The sequence below is a fragment of the Eptesicus fuscus genome, chromosome 22 (genome assembly GCF_027574615.1).
Source record: "Eptesicus fuscus isolate TK198812 chromosome 22, DD_ASM_mEF_20220401, whole genome shotgun sequence".
Taxonomy (NCBI): domain Eukaryota; kingdom Metazoa; phylum Chordata; class Mammalia; order Chiroptera; family Vespertilionidae; genus Eptesicus; species Eptesicus fuscus.
In genome coordinates this window covers 18,471,558-18,488,821 of record NC_072494.1, presented here as the reverse complement: position 1 = coordinate 18,488,821, position 17,264 = coordinate 18,471,558, and the positions used below count along the sequence as shown (strand labels likewise).

The 17,264-nt window shown below is 41.4% G+C and overlaps 1 protein-coding gene across 2 annotated transcripts in view; it reads right to left on the bottom strand.

Annotated features, from left to right (window-relative positions):
- DNM3 (dynamin 3) overlaps positions 1–17,264 on the bottom strand; it is a 354,491-nt gene that overhangs the window by 51,124 nt on the left and 286,103 nt on the right. For both annotated transcript variants that reach the window (XM_054712328.1, XM_008145852.2), the window contains one exon: positions 8,711–8,822. In XM_054712328.1, coding sequence (XP_054568303.1) covers positions 8,711–8,822 — 112 coding nt within the window. The remainder of the gene's footprint in view (positions 1–8,710; positions 8,823–17,264) is intronic.

The window sequence follows — 17,264 nt, the reverse complement described above, 5'->3', positions numbered from 1 at the left end:
AATACGTACGTACACAGCACCCAGAGCTCAAGGACAAGTCAAAGGATCTACTTAGATGAAATAAAATCACACATTTATAACAGCAGAAAGTTAAGACAGAGATTTTTCCCCTTTCTTCCTACTCGAGATACTTGGAGTGTGGGAACCTGGCCAAAAAGCATGGGTTTCAATTGGTAAGGAGTGAACTGTTAGCATGAAAGGCAAAGTATTTAGTATGTCGAATTGCCCTTTCCTGACAGCCCCTCCTCCAACATGCCAAGCAGTGGAAAATTTCAGCAGTCAATGCGTTTTTAAACAAACACTGCATCCTTGGTTTCAGAGAAGGTGGGGAAAAAAAAGGCAAAGAAAGCAGAAGGAATGAGTGGGTGGTTCTGGGGAAACAGGGTAAGCAGGCCACTTCTGACCTCCTTCTGTACCATTCTTTTATTTTGTAAATTACGAGCTTTGTCTTGGGTCGGCCCAGGAAGCGCTCACTGTAGAGTGGGGATGTGGCCAAGATAAACACTGGTCCACATTCAAGAGTTTGTCCCCAAAATGCAGTTATTTCTATAGGGGACACTGGATAGAGACACAGAGCAGCAGCCAGGGACAGGCAATCGGAAAATGGGTCTCTTGTTTCAACTAGAGCTGCAAGAGTATGATTTATACCAAACAATTTAACTCACATATGGCTTAAAAAAATAGAGCGGTGATTCATTAGTCCCAGGGCAGATTGAGTCCTCACAAGGTCAGATCCCGTGAGAGAGACGTGATGGGAAGGGCAGGGAACAGATCTGAGTTCTTCTCACAAAGGGCCCACGAGGAATTTTGTTTGAGCTGAGAAGCTGAGACCAAGATAGCGGTTGGGAAAAGTCATGATTCTGTGCAGGGGACAAAGCATGTGGTGGAGTTACAGGTTGGGCTGGAGATCTGGCTTTTTGTTCTAAGAGAGGATGTGGAGGGGAAATCACACCTACAGAAGTTTTCTGGAGAGAGGGTTAGGCAAAGATTGCAAGAGAGCGTATTTTCTGGAAAACAATGCCAACTGGTGACTTGGAGGAAATATCTAATTCAAGGACTTTCACAGCCATCATCTTTAATAAAAACAGAAATGTAAAGACACTGATAAAACTGTAAAGGAGCTTCTTAGCATTATGCATTGCCGTGATAGAACCGTTCACAGCACTGGCTTACGTGAGACATAAATAAGGACACAAGAATGAATGGAGGGGGGAAAGGAGTCTTTAGTAAAAAAATATGCCAACTTTTCAAGAAGGCAGTAAAGCTCCCCACAGGGAATTTTAACAGGAGAAAATTTCTATTTTAGAGAATAATGGGACTCCGGTTCTCCAAAGCAGTGCAATATTGCTGCAAATTCCTCAAGCAGATGGAATTTATTGCATTCCACAGCCGTGCAGCTTTGATCTAGCAAATCAGTTTCAGGAGTCCCACCAAGTATTTCTGCACGTTAGGGAATGACTGGCTTCCTCGCTCCATGCAGATGGTTCTGTTTGTAGTGGCAACAGTGATGTCACAGAGTAGGGGCCTTAATCCCTAAAGGGAAGAAACGTACAAGTGGAGGACGTGGAGGGGCCTGTCTTTTCTTGTTTCCTCAATCATTTCCCTACTATCTATGCTGGGAGAGGTGGAACAGGACTGGAGTGGGAAACTGTAAATGCTCTGTGTTTGGATTCCCTGAAGGTGCCTTTATTAAGGAATAACTAAGACTCTTACTAAGACTCTTCAGAACTGGTCAGGTAGCTGCTCCAAGCACTGAGCCAGCTAAGGATAAAGGGAGGTGTGGCAGCGCTATGGTGGGCATTGTTAGTCTTGTGTCATCAGTTAGCTGAATAAACTCATGTGAGTGGTCCTCACCACATTAATAAATATTTACGGAGGTCTGTGGCCATTCTTCTTTCCCTAGAAAGATACAGAGACCTCTCCCCTAATTGTCACTTGTCACAAAGGATGGTTCAGTTTTGGAGGTTATCCAAAAGGAATTTCTGAAGTCCCAAGAAGACTTCATTATAGTATGATTTCAACCTCCAAAGCAGTCCCCAAAGCATTATGACTTGGAGAGTTTTGAATACAGAGGTATAATGAAATTCCAGGGCATTCCACTTTCTACTGCCAATTTTCATCTCTTAAGAAAAATCATACACTATATGAGAGAACAACCTATCCATATAGCTAATAGAAACCTCATAAAAAGTCCTGGGGTATATGACCTAACATGCGGAAATGAATTTGCACCAAATTTCTTTCCAAGGCCTGCATGTATATGGGGTCTGCTTTTTTCAGAGAACCAGCAGGTCAGCCTCTGAGGGCAGGCTTATGAATCCTCGCTTCCCAACAGCCTCTCTGGCTCAATTCTGACTGGTGGAGCTTTGAGCTGGGCTGTCCACAGGGCAGCAAAACCCCAAGACCCACCTAAGCAAGTCGACTTCCTCAGCCAACAGTTGGGGAAATTCTTCCTTCAATGCCCAATCCCAATGATAGTTTCCAATAAAAGGGAACTACTAAACAGGAAGATACAGCTTCATGAGCACATTAATGATTTTCAACAATAATGTACATGGCAATGAACACATCCACCCAGTTCCAGGCACTGAGCTCAATGTGATCCGTAAACTGCCTTCACTTAATCTGATCAAATCACTTGAGGAAGTTATTATTACTTTGAGTTTTAAAAAGAATAAACAACTGGATAGTTAAGTAAGTTGCCTAAGCCACACAGCTAATAATTGGAAGGGTCAGGATTAAAATGTGAGTGGATTTGATTTAACGTCTACCTCCCTTCACTCACACAAAATGCACGGAAGAATTCGGAATTCCTACTGTTCATGTATAATTTAAGTCATGCTCTGGGCTGACAAAACTGTGCCAGAAACATCAGGCATTTGCTATATCATGTTCTTTAGATATTTAATCAAATTCACATTTGTTTGTATTCAAACTTATAGGAAAAGTTTATGTACATGGGTCTGTAAATAGTCTTGTAAAAGTGCTTTAATTGTAGCCTGTAACTACTGATACACACACATACATTTTATCTCAGTCTAATTATTTTTTAAAAAGTTAATTTGAAAATGTATACAATCCTACACATTTCTTTGATATAAAATTTTATAGTGGTCTTAATTTCAGTGTAATGGCCAAAGAAAATAGAAATGAAATAAATAAAATTCTGCTAAATCCAAATTCAGCTCTAAACACACACACACAACACACACACACACACACACACACACACACACACACATTAGAGGCCCAGTGCACAAATTCGTGCACAGGTGGGGTCCAGACGGCCTGGCCCCAATCTGGGTGAATCAGGGCTGGGCCTGTTGGGAGGAGGAGACGGCGTGAGGTTGGCCGGAGGGCCCCATCCTCCAATGGGGTGGAGGGTGGGAGATTGGGTGCCAGTGGCCTGGGAGAGGGGCCGCAGGCAATTGGCTGGCCGGCCCTGCCCCTGATTGGGGTGGGGGGGTGATCTGGGGTGGGGCCGGCCAGGGGGAGGGGCCACCGGCGGGGGGGGGGGTTGGCCGGCAGGCCCGACCCCCAGATCCAGCTTCCTGCACACCCGCTACTGGGAATTGAGCCCAAAAAGTGGGCATGTGCCCTTGACTGGAATCGAACCAGGGACCCTTCAGTCTGCAGGTCGTTCTGGTCATTACAGCATTCCGGTCACTGGCTTTTTTATATATATACTAGAGGCCCAGTGCACGAAAATTTGTGCACTAGAGGAAGTCCCTCAGCCTGGCCTGCTCCCTCTCATAGTCTGGGAGCCCTCAGGGGATGTCCTACTGATGGCTTAGGCCCGCTCCCCATGGGGCAGCACCGCCTCCTCTCCTGCGGTGGCGGCGGCAGTGCCTCTCCCGTGGCCTCTGCAAAAGGGGCCACGCTGCCCTGCCTCTCCTGTACCCCTCGGCCCTTGCAGCTGCCTGTGGCTTTGTCTGGATGGACGTCCGGTCTAATTAGCATATGATCCTTTTATTAGTACACACACACACACACACACACACACACACAACACACACACTGAGTGGCCAGATTATTATGATCTCTGAACGCATAATAATCTGGCCACTCAGTGTGTGTGTATGTATATACATATATATACACATATATACATACATATATATACATATATACACATATATACATATATATATACACATATATATATACACTGAGTGGCCATATATATATATATATGTTAGAGGCCCGGTGCATGAATTCATGCTTGGGTGGGGTCCGGCCAGCCTGGCCAGGGGGACGGGACATGGGCAGTTGGCCGGCCTGCCTGCTGGTCCAACTCCTGGTCGAGGGGACAATTTGCATATTAGCCTTCTATTATATAGGATATACATTGAGTGACCAGATTATTATGTGTTCAGAGATCATAATAATCTGGCCACTCAGTGTATATTTTATTGATTTCAGAGAGGAAGGAAGGCGAGAGAGAGAAACATCAATGATGAGAGAGAATTATTGATTGGCTGCCTCCTGCACACCCCCTACTGGGAATCGAGCCCAAAAAGTGGGCATGTGCTCTTGACCAGAATCAAACCAGGGACCCTTCAGTCTGCAGGCTGACGCTCTATCCACTAAGCCAGACCAGCTAAGGCCAGGTTTAAATATATTTTTAAAATATTGCGGCTGCTCAGAAAGAATGCTACATTGTGGCTCAGAGAGGTTGTGTGTGGGTTTTAGGGGTAGATCAGTGGCACCGTGGGAAACTGGAGCCAGGACTCCTCATTTCCACCTTAGGGTCACAATGACACTGCTCACACAAGAAGCCTACGTTTTGCTTTGGATCCAGAGAGGTCAAGGGACTGAAGCTAATTAAAAAGTGCACATGGGGGAGATACAGTTGGGCTGTGGCAGTATATACAGATATACACTGTAGTTCATCACATTGTAGAGTAATTATTTATTTGCCTCTATCTCTTCCACTAGACTTGGAACTCCCATAGAGTAAGAATGACAACTTTTTAAAAATCTGTGAATCTCTAGAGTCCAACACAACGGTGATGGATGAAGGGGAGGAAGGAAGGGGAGTAGGAAGTGGGGGAAGAGGGTGGAAGGGCAGGAAACAAAGAAAAAAAATTAGTAGAAAACTCCAAGAGAAATGACCTAAGAGACAGAAGAAACAGAGTAGCAGAATATTATGATATTAATGACATAAAAACATTCCATCATGTGAATGTGACAGAAAAATATGATGGGGGAAAGCATGTTGTAATAAAGTGTGCAACCTTAGTTGAAAATCAAACTGGTCTGAAACATCATTTTATTCCAATTTGGGTGATAGCTATTTCTCTAAATGAAGCCAAACCTTATACAAATAAAAAAATAATCAATGTAGAATTTTTTTCGGTTAAAATAGAATTGTAGAAAGCAGAGCTTTTTGAGTCTAGACTCATGTCCATGTATGACACATAAAAGTTTTATTATTAGGGTAGCAACTGACTGATTGGCTGTTGACTTGATGGGTTAATGATACAAAAACAAAATGACCCACTTAGACAGAGGCATCTTATTAGCTTAATCTGATGTCTTCATCAAAACTTTCTAAATTAGAAATAACTGCATCTGAAAGCATCCCTTTCCCCAAGTCTACCTGTCAAAAAACGGGATGTTTAGACAAGGGTTCTACTCAGATTGTTCTCAGTAGTAAGCAGCCATTTAACCAGCTGAAAGTCAAGCAATCATGTAATGTAACCTGGTGCATAAAAAATGCAAATAGTGTTTATGATGAAAACGGAGAAAAGCAACGTCCATGGCAAGCTGCCAAGTTTAATTTCCTGCCCTGTCTTTGGCTTGTAGTAAAAACCCGCTTTGTCCCGATCTCCCAAACCACTATGCAGAATGTGTGCTTCTAAACAAATAAAAATCATGTGAAAAGAACCAAAACAGATTGTGTAGGATTGGCTCAAACTCTACATTTACTTAAAATTGAGCATTCTGTGAAAAAAGAAAGCCAGTATTTCACTGAGCTGCTTCTTTGTATAGAGCTATGGATACGTGAAAATTCAGATTTATAAAAACAGTTCACTGAAGGGAAGGTAACTGTGCTTTTCCAAGACAGTGTATTCCTCACAAGAGATGCATTACGTGATTTATTTAAATAGCAAACATGCATAGTGCATTTAAAATAAGCTTAAAAAATAAAATAAGCTGAATTAACAAAATTATGACTTAAGAAAACATTTTCACAAACATTACAGTTACATGTAAGGAAGAAACACACACACACACACACACACACACACACACACACACACACATATACACACATAGATTTTTATATAACCAAGCATATTTGGGAGAGAGAAATAACATAAAGTCTCACTGGGCTATATTATAACATCCACAGTGTTTTAGCTCTTTCATCTACTTGTTAAAGAAAGTAATATGTGATAAAATGATCATCATCATTATAAATAAAAACAGAGTGCTTATTTGTGACCATTCTATTCAGTGCTTTTCCTGCATTATCTCATTCAATCCTGTCAACCAAGCCACGGGGACTTGCATTATCTACACTTTAGGAATGGGAGTCTTGAAACATAAAAAGGTAACCTGCCCAGCATCTCACAGCTTGTACGAGCGCGTCTGGAATGTCAATAGGTAGCCAGACACTAAAGCCTGTGCTGGAACCCACCACTGCTTCTCCTCATACCCAGCCATAATGATCTTGAAAAATGCAAATCTTATCACGTCGCTAAACTGGCTCGGAACCCTCTACTGATGTCCCATCTCACTCAGAATAAGCCTCAAAGGCTCACCACTCCTCTGAGGCCTACACAACCTGCCCCTGACCACCCTCCTCTTGGAAACTCAACCACTCCTGGCCTTCCTCTGTGTGTTCCAGACACACGGACATGTTTGTGGCTCTTCTAAGACACTGCACTGGCTGTGGCCATGCCAGTCCTCTGCACAATTACAGCGCTCTTCTGGTCTTTCTCGTTTACTCCCTCCCTTCCTCCATGAGCCTACTCAAATGTCCACTCTTCCAAGAGGCTCCCCTGATCATCTTTCCTAAAATAAAGCTCGCCTGCCCTCATAGCACTGGCTATCCCTTTAATCTACTGTATTTTTATAGAGCTTATCACTCTCTTACATCACACTACAGTTATACGGTTATTCACTGCCTTGATTCCTGTCTGTTCCTTGGGGTGGGACCTCACTGCTCACCTCTGTGTCCTGGTGCCTAGACTGGGTGCCTGGAAAAGTACATGGGCTCAATAGGCTTTTATGAAATGAATGATTGCAAAATTAATATAGAATGTTTATAAATGTTTAATATAGAATGCTTGTGAAATTAAACACATTACCATCAATAGGTAGGGAAGGGTAATAAATAATGATTAGAATTAATAATAATTTTTTTCAATGCTTTCTCACATGTGGTCTTTAGAGTGGCAGTTATCTAGGCAAGTATGTGTGTACACAACTGGTAAAAGCTGGATGACTATGAAAATCATGTATCTATATCTCTCTGCCTGGCATCATCAGGAAAGGGTCTGGTGTCACACCCATTTGGAGCGCACAGGAGATATTGTGTGGATTCATCATTTTAGGTGCTAACCAGAGAAAGGGAGTTGGAATGGGGTTAAGAGGTGTATGTGTGAGCTAAGGTAACAGCAGTGAGGAGAACATTTTGGCACAAATCCTCGATCCTTGATCCCAGAACTTCATTACATTCCAACGTAACTTCAGGGACATGGTCAGGTCTGAATGTTCCCAGAGTGCCTCCAGTGGTCTCACACTGCGTCCATATCTCAAACTCACTCTGTCCTATTCGGGGCCTGGAAATAACCCAACCTGTGACCAGTCCTACAAACTGATACAGAGCCCAGGAAGCACCACAGTAGTCAAGCTGGACTCAGTCCCCAAGGCTAAGCCTCAGCACTTCGGTTCTGGGGGGGCACTGGATAGTACAATGCCATGTGGGGAATAGCGAGGAAACCGTGAGGGCCGCTCATGTGCAGAGTCTGTTTAACAGTGTGTGGACGTGTGTTGGGTTGGACTTCTGCAAAGCTGAAATCCAGACCCGTCTGTATAATATTACATTTTCCAAAGAACACAAATAGAAGGTCTGTTTATTAACTTGAATGAGAAAAGTGTCTTCGAGACACTTGAAGTATATTAATAAAGATAAGTGGGAATAGCTATATATTTTTTGTTCCTTCACACTCACAGTGACATTAACCAGAGTTTGAACAGATATAATTTTGGAACAGGTACTACAGACATAATAAAAGAAAGTAGATTTTTATAAAAATAAGTACATTTTTAAGAATATGAAAGAGTGTCATGATTAATGATACATATATGCTATGATTATATGAAGAATGTTATAAACTGCTGGTATTAATACCATAACAACTGTGGAGTATCATATAAAGGAAAATAAAATTTTATGTTACAACAAAGAAACTATCTCCTGGTTTGAGGTTATATATATATATGTATATACATATATACATACATATATACATACATATTATATTTTATGGTAGAGTGGGGCATTTTCTTTCAGTCTAAATATACTGATAAACTTCTTAAAATAGAAATCTAGTGGAGAAAAATAAAAGCAAAGTATTGCTTAAAACTGTGCCAAATTAGGTCAAAGGAGAAGTAGTTTCTCTAAAATATAGCATGTAGAATTCTGTTTTCTTAAAAATGGTTAATAAGTTAAAAATAAGAGACTTCTCCCACTTACTAAAGATTTGTCGGGATAGACGCCAGCCCTTAGCAGAGAGGCCTTCCAGCTGTCCACGTCCTCCTGCGAATCACAGGCCAGCTCAAGGAAGCGATAGTCTTTGTATACATTCCTGGAGTTAAAAAAAGACCATGCTTTTAGTTCTGAACCAAATTCAGAATGATTTTTTTTTCTATTTACTGCAGACAGTGATACAAATGGCAGACCAAGTGGTTGACTCTCTCAGTCCCTGGAAGGAAAAAACACACATCAATTTGTTTTATTTAAAATAATTAGCAAATTCCTATATGTATGTATTCTATAATTTTTTTAAAAAGCTTGCCATTAGAGGATTCAGTCATCTGTACTGCTGAGCAAGAAGTTAAGAAAATCCGAACGCTTCCAATGGGATGAAGTGGGTTCCCACGGAGGAGAGGTGCTCTGAGGGGGAAGCATTTGCTGTTGCCTGGTAATCAGATCAATTTTCTGAAAGTATTTTACAAGTCTAAGTGACTCACAAAACTTCACAATGCACAGCAGTAATCTAACATACCAAAAATACTATGCTAGATTTAACAACACAGAAATGATCACTATTGTGAAAAGGAGAGAATGTTAACCAGTGCCTAATAAAGTGCATATTCGTAACTGGGGCAATACTATAATTTTACATTTATTTTCTTAATAATAAATAATACAAAAGATATAATACATGCCCATTAAAAAATCTGGAAACTAGATGAAAGTAGAAATTGGGACAATCATCCTGTTTTCACTGTTTACAGATAAACTTATTTCTTATACTCTTATTCTCTGCATTTTTCACATAGTTGAGTTTTTTATCTCCATTTCTATCAACTTGGTGTTCTTTATCACTTACTATTATATCACAGTCATCTACTTATGCCATTACATCTTTATAAACATCCAATTATAATGACAATATTAATTATTATAAATGTACTAGAAGCCCGATACATGAAATTCGTGCAGGGGGTGGGGGTGGGCGGCTGGGAGGGTGGAGTGGGTGGTATGTCCCTCAGCCCAGCCTGCACCCTCTCCAATCTGAGACCTGTTGGGGGATGTCCAACTGCCGGTTTAGGCCCGATCCCAGTCAGACATCCCTCTCACAATCCAGTACTGCTGGCTCCCAACCACTCCCCTACCAGCCTGATCGACGCCTAACTACTCCCCTGCTTACCAGATTGCCCCCAACTGCCCTCCCCTGCAGGCTGGTCGCCCCCAACTGCCCTCCCCTACAGGCCTGGTCCCCCAACAACTGCCATCCCCTGCAGGCCTGGTCCCCCCAACTGCCCTTCCTTGCTGGCCTGATGGCCCACAACTGCCCTCCTCTGCAGGCCATCTTGTGGTGGCCATCTTTGACCACATGGGGTGGCCATCTTGTGTGTTGGAGTAATGGTCAATTTGCATATTACCTCTTTATTAGATAGGATGGTAATTTACTTAATCTCCTCCTAATATTAGACAAGTAATTTTCTCTTTTTATGCAATACTAAATAATGCTTAAATGAGTATTTTTGTCCATAAGCCTTTGTCACATTTATTATTATTTTCTGAGAATAGATCCCTAGAAATAGAGTTACAGGATCGAAGTTGTGACCATTTTTTAAGATACTGATACGCATTCCAATCACCTTTCCAGAAAAAAATAACCCAATTTAGACAGACACTAGCAGTGTACAAGGTTAACAATCTTTTTCTCTTCTTCTTTTTCATTCATGCCTGTGAGTCTCAATTTACATCCGAACCCAGATGGTTCATACACTTGTATCTCCTGTGCAGACCTGCACCAGAGTCATGCTGCCTATAGACTTCTCCACTCGAGTATCTCAAAGGCCTGTTGACATGTATGATAGAATTGCCCATTGGTGTTCCCATTTCACACAGCAGCAATGTAATCAGAGATTTTGGGGAGTATCTCAGCCACCTTCCACTCTTTCATACTCCTCTTCCATTTTACCACCTACATTTTTATTGCCGTTATGTTGACAAACATCTTATTATCACTTCCTCAATGGTCTCCAAGCATGAAATCTGTTCTCACTGAATCCTCATCATGTCCTAAATATGTGAGTAGATATTTTTATCCCTCTGTAAAACACTCTTAATAGCGACCTGGGTTTGGGAAAAGGCCACACTCCCTATGCTGCCTACAGAGCCCTGTGTGGTCTGGCCCACCACCTCCTTCCTCTTCAGCTTCTTCTCACACTCTGCTCTCCTCCTCTCTGCTGCAGCCACACTGGCCTACTTTTACCTTCTCCAATGGGCCATGCTTGATCTCAAGGTCTCTGAATATACTGCTCTCTCTGCCCGCAGCTCTCTTGCCTCCCCTCGTTGCACAGTTTACTCCTACTCTTTCCTGGGAATCTCGGCTCCGTCATCACATCCTCAGACACTACTTCCCTGACACCTCTGCAGGTCAGCTCCTCTTTCATAAATGTTTCTATTTCATATTTTCCTTTCCTTTGTAGCACTGATCACAGCTGGTGATTTCGATATTATGTGAGCTTCTTTTTCTTTCTGATTTACTTACTAATTTTGATAATGTCTGTCTTCCCAATTAGCCCATAAAAAACATGAAGGCAAAGACTATATTTTTATTTATTTATTTATTTTTTCAATTTTTTTATTAAGGTATTATATGTGTACATATCTTACCATTGCCACCCCCCACCCCACTCTCATATATGCCCTCACCCCCCCGAGTTTTGCATCCATTGGTTATGCTTATATGTATGCATACAAGTCCTTTGATTGATCTCTTATCTCCCCCACCTCTCCCTAACCTTCCCCCTGTAATTTGACAGTCTGTTTGATGCTTTACTGTCTCTGTATCTATCCAAAGACTATATTTTTATGCCCATCATTCTATCCCTCAGGAGATTCTGGGATGTTTTAAATCATGTTTATTTTTTGCCATAGCCATATACTTGGATTTAGTTTTGTCATTTTGAAAACTTTACTGTTTCCTTTGTGTAGGGTGAGAAGTAAATTGTCTTTTTGGCTTCTGTATTTTTTAGCAGTTTCAGTTCTACAGTAAATGATTATTGTTAAGTTTTCTAAATCATCCTTCATTTTTGTATATATGAAATTCAGAAACAAAACAGTAACTCTTGACTTATTGAAGAATTGAGAAGCTTTTATTTTCCTTTCCTTTATCTCATGATAATTGCTAAACTATCTAGAAATACTGACCTAGAAGATTATTTCTGAATTCTTGTTTTCACATCTCTTTAAGAGTCTCTTTTTATCTTTTTCTTTTAATACTTTTGCACTCACTGTTGTTCCACTTAAGCAATTACTTAGCTGGAACTCTATGTTTAACTTGAATAAATATTTATTGTCAGACATTTTCCACCTGGACTTTCCCATTTGTAAATTTCTTACTTGGGTTTATGCTTTGAATTGGTCCCAAATAAGGTTGGCTATCTGGGTTTCTGGTGGGCGCCATATCCACATCTCACGCTGATTCAGTGAGGAACTATAGAAGTTTCTTTTTGTTGTCTTCCTGTTTAGTCCATTTTCCTTAATCAAGGTAAAGTATGCACTAGTCACTTATAGAATTTCAACTTAATTCACTCCACAAGTCTTGTAAAAAGCTGACTGACATTTCTAGGGCTTTTGAGACTCTCCCTCTCTGTTGTGTATGATTTCTTGGATACGACAATGGAGGGAGAGGAGTGAAAGAAGACCTTCTAATTTTTCACCATCTTAAAAAAAATCATCTCATTTAATCTTCATAGCAGTCCTGCAAAGTTGGTAAGAGAGCTGTTTGACAGTTGAAGAAACTGAGATTTAGGGGGATTAGGTGACTTTCCCAGGACCACATAGCTAACAAATGGTACAACCTGGGCCTACCACACACAGGCTGTGGCTTTCTTAAAACAAACATTTGTTGAATGAATGAATGAATGAATGAATGAACAAAAGAACTATGGAATTAACTTGGACTATGTTTATTTTTTAAACCTTTTTTTTCATTTATGATTGAATCCTTAACTTGCTACAGAAAAGGTAAGATAAAAAAACTTTAAGGAGATGAACCACAACAAACAGAATGTGTCATTTTAATGAAAAGTGGGTCATATTTAATGAAAGTGTACTTTCCAAGTATGAAAGTTTTATTTTTGGAAAGTCTGAAAGATCCTATCTCTGCTACAGAGCAGAAAGGGTAATGGATTATCTTACAATATATTATCTTGACAAAATCAAAATCCATCAGTTTTTAACTATCTAATTACCTCTGTAACAGAGCTTTTAGCTACCATTTAGGTTTCCATTCAAGGCATTTCCACTGCACAGCACAAGTTCCTTTAAGATGTAAAGGTACAGGGAGGGCAAAGCTGGCCAATGGCCACCGAGCCCTTGGCCAGCTGGACAGCACGCATAGCAGAAAGGGTACAGACTTTCCACATTCTCTAAGCAGATCTGAAGAATCCAGCTTTGGCCCATTCTCACTGACCTTTCTCCAGAGTATTTTCTTTCAGGGGCTCTTCACATGGAAAATCTTGATTTTTTTTTTCCCCCTCAAAGGATAGCCAAATTCTTGAGAGGGAAAATAATTATCTGGTTGAAACATTAGAAGAAGGTCAAAGACTTCTGGTGGCTTTGGCTGCTTCATTTATACCCATTTTTTGAAGCTTCATCTCAGGCCGTGTCTAGACAGCCAAAAAGAGCTGGATACAGGTCTGAAACACTGAACCGAGCTGATTTACTGGAAGCCTCATAAATTCTGTGGATGCAGCTTCCAGGTTCTCACCACATGCTGTAGCTGTATAGATAACCCACAGCAATTTGTACTGACTGCATTTTTTTTTTTTTTGTTTAGTCTATTTCAGCTGCAATCATGCAGATAGGAGCTTCTGAATGATTTCACTATGAAATCAAGTTGAACTATGTGTTTTACAGTTTGAAAAAATAAAAGTCACCTCAACATTAAAAAGGAGCAGGAGAAATTTTATCCCATGCATCAAGGGCTTCTAAGTGCTCCCTGGAAGAGAATATGACCACACGATGAGCCCTTGTTTTGATTATACGTATAACTTTCAGTCACGTGTCATAAGAATGTCTTTGGATGTTAAAAATGTGAAGTTTAATTTCCTTACCTATGGGAGACCAGATACTATGTGCCCCCCAAGTCCTCAAGTCCCTAAGCCAACCCTTCTGCCAATTTTTTCAGATGTTTCTAATATGAAGAGGTATCTAGATAACACAGCATTCTTCTTGCCATCCCAGGAATTTGTTCTATTTTAAGAGGATTTTCTAAAAATGAGATGCCAGCAACTGATCACAAACCTCTAGCTACAATATTATCCAAATGCGAGACAGAAGTTTGGTGGAATTCTTACCTGTGTTCTAGTCAACTTCTACTAATGTAAGTAAAATGTAGTAGACTATGGTAAAGACCATGAACACCTGTTGAAATCCAGGTTGGGCCATTTATTATCTTAGATGACACTGGGTAAGGCAACCTCTCTGAATTTGTTTCCTCATCTATAAAATGGGGAGAGTAACAGTATCCACCTCAGGCTTACTGTGATAATAAATAAAGCTGGATGTGTGAAGAGCATTGCTTAATACCACGCCCAGCCTCAGGTAAATATACAAGTAAAATGTACAAAAGACAACAATTATTATTATGCATTATTCTCACTGCCTTTAGGTCCTTTGCACTTCATCTCCTGTAAAACCAGACCTCTCCTGTACTGATAATTCATTGCCAAAGGGATGAGATTCTTTTACCTGGCTTGATTTGATATTCAATCTTTGATATTTCCTTTTCTTGACATAGTGAAGAGCCCACCCAAAGAGAGTAACAATTTTAAGTAAAACATTTTAATTTTTAGAAAAAACTATTTTAAAATACAAGAGTATTGCAAAACACATTTACTGTAAGTGCAGCTGCAGCGTCAGCTGAGTCACCAGCAGGCCTGACTTTCTCTGGCTGCCAATGGCCACTGAGCCAGACACAGGTCAGCATTCATCCCAGTCACCGTGGAAGAGCTGAAAACATGAATTTGGTTATAACTGTGGGGTCTTATTTATGATGAAAAAGATCCTTAAGAAGGCAGGTTACAACGGAAGTAGTGGAGATTCTTTCAATATAGAATATTTCATGTAGAAATATTCTTGCTCACACCCAGATGCTCAATCTGATCAGTCACATAAATTAAGAAGGCAATCTCAATAAAAACAGGCAAGTCTGGAGTGAATCGCTAGTGGGAACTTGATTTCCTGGCTTCCTGAAGGGTCTAGGGCTCCTAGGCCCTTTCCCCTAGACTTCACTGTTTCCTCCCCAAAAGACAAGGAGATTCCACAAATAAGTGAGATCATATGATATTTGTCTTCCTCAGATTGGCTCATTTCACTTAGCATAATATTCTCATGCTGTCCCAACCTGAGGTATGGAACAAACTGACATACCTCCATGTGGGGATGGGGGTATGAGAAGAGATAAACCAAAGAACTTATATATTTACTAGAGGCCTGGTGCACGGAATTCATGCACGGGGGTCGGAGGGAGTTCCTCAGCCCAGCCTGCACCCTCTTGCAATCTGGGACCCCTCGGGGGATGTCTGACTGCCGGCAGTTGGATATCCCTCTTGCAATCCAGGACCACTGGCTCCTAACCGCTCACCTGCCTGCCTGCCCATCACCCTTAACCCCTCTGCCTGCCTGCCTGCCTGATTGCCCCTAACCACTCGCCTGCCTGCCTGATCGCCCCTAACCACTCACCTGCCTGCCTGATCACCCCTAACCATTCACCTGCCTGCCTCGGCCCCCACTGTGGAGGCTTCGTCCGGAATGACGTCCAGAAGGTCATTCAGCTGTCCAGTCTAATAAGCATATTACACTTTTATTATTATAGATATGCATAGCCCATGGACACAGGCAATAGGGTGGTGAAGCCTGGGGGGTGGGGTAAGATCTGGAAGGAAGGGGGTAAGGGGGGAATGGGAGAGATCTGTAACACTATCAACAATAAAAAATATATATTAAGAAATAGTAAAGTAATAAGTTAAATGTTAAAGTACCAAGACTAGTGATTAAATGGTGGAATGTGCATGCTCATTGCCCTCATTTGCCAAAAAAAAAAAAAAGACAAGGAGAACTGACTGATTCGATTGGTGTGCTATAAAGGAGAAATTGAGCAAGCTCGTGCCTGGAGGACACATATGTTTCTCTTCCATTCCAAGATGCCCTGGTGAGCTCCCCTGTGGTGGAGGCCTGTGGATGCTCGGCTGTGGCTGTGACTGCAGGGGGCTGAAGTATTAAGGAGATATTTGGCTGCAGATCTAAGTCCATTTGTTTTACACTTTATCTGTTTGTCTCCTGTGTTTCTAAAAACAGCAACAACAAATTTTAACTGGAGGGGGGAAGGAAAGGGTGTGATTTATTGACCCCCTAAAACTCCAACAGTGAGGGCTGGCTTTGAAGAGAGGTTAATGGTTTGGGCTGCAGATGGGTTAGACAGGAAGTGTCCGAGGCCTTCTGAGTGGAAATGCCCAGTGGGCAGCTGGAGCTGTGGGACTGGTGTCTCAGCATCATAAATAATAACCACAATATATGCGGCTGTGAGGCTGGGGGCCATGGAAACTTGTTTATTTTCTTTTAATACAGCTTATTAGCTTCATTAAGTGTTCTCCCATAGGAGAACAAACCAAACAGCCACAGGTCATGTGTCTACTTGGGCATAACCAATAGCAGGCAAATTAGTCAATATTACAATATCACTTGAAAAAGCTGTTGTTGCAATCTGAGCTTCATTTAGCCCAAAGCAATGAAAGCCTTTAGACAGGAATAAAAAACAAAAAAAAGGCAACTGGGGAGGAAAGCAGGGAGAGAACCACAGCTATTCTCAGTCTGTCTCCTTTATTAGGTCAGAAGAGGTTGTGGTAAAGATCTACTTCAGCTCAGCATTTCTGAAGTCCAGGGAGTAGACTCAGGGTGGCAGGGCCTCCACGCCAGCCCTATTGTGTGCTAGGGAAGGTGCTGGCTATCTGTACCAGCCCAGCCTCTTTCCCTTCAGCAGTTAGTTCTCAAGAATCACCTCAGATGGGATCTTTCTTTTGTGTTAATGACTAATAAAAATCTCTCTATATAAAAGGATAATATGCAAAGTGTCCTCTCAGGAGTTCAATCGCTTGCTATGACGTGTGCTGACCACCAGGGGGTGGCGTGGAATGAAGGAAGGCCCTGGGCGATCAGCCCTGATTGCCGGCTAGGCCTAGGGACCCTACCTGTGCGTGAATTTCATTCACCAGGCCTCTAGTTATTATATAAATTCTGTAAACATTCATTTTTTTAAAGTTCTAAAGAACTAGATTTATGAGGAACTATCAACACAGGAGAAGTAATACCTAATCCCAGAAGGCACAGTAGGGATCAAGCCAAAAAAAAAGTTTGTGACAAAATATGGAGAAATTAAGGTTTCTTCTGGCCCCCAAATACCTGGAGAGAGGTTAATGGGAATTCTTAGAGCCTGGGTGATGGTGAAGGTATCTGTATAAGTTTATCAGTATTGAGGAGAACAGGGCAGAGGAAAATTCTAGAA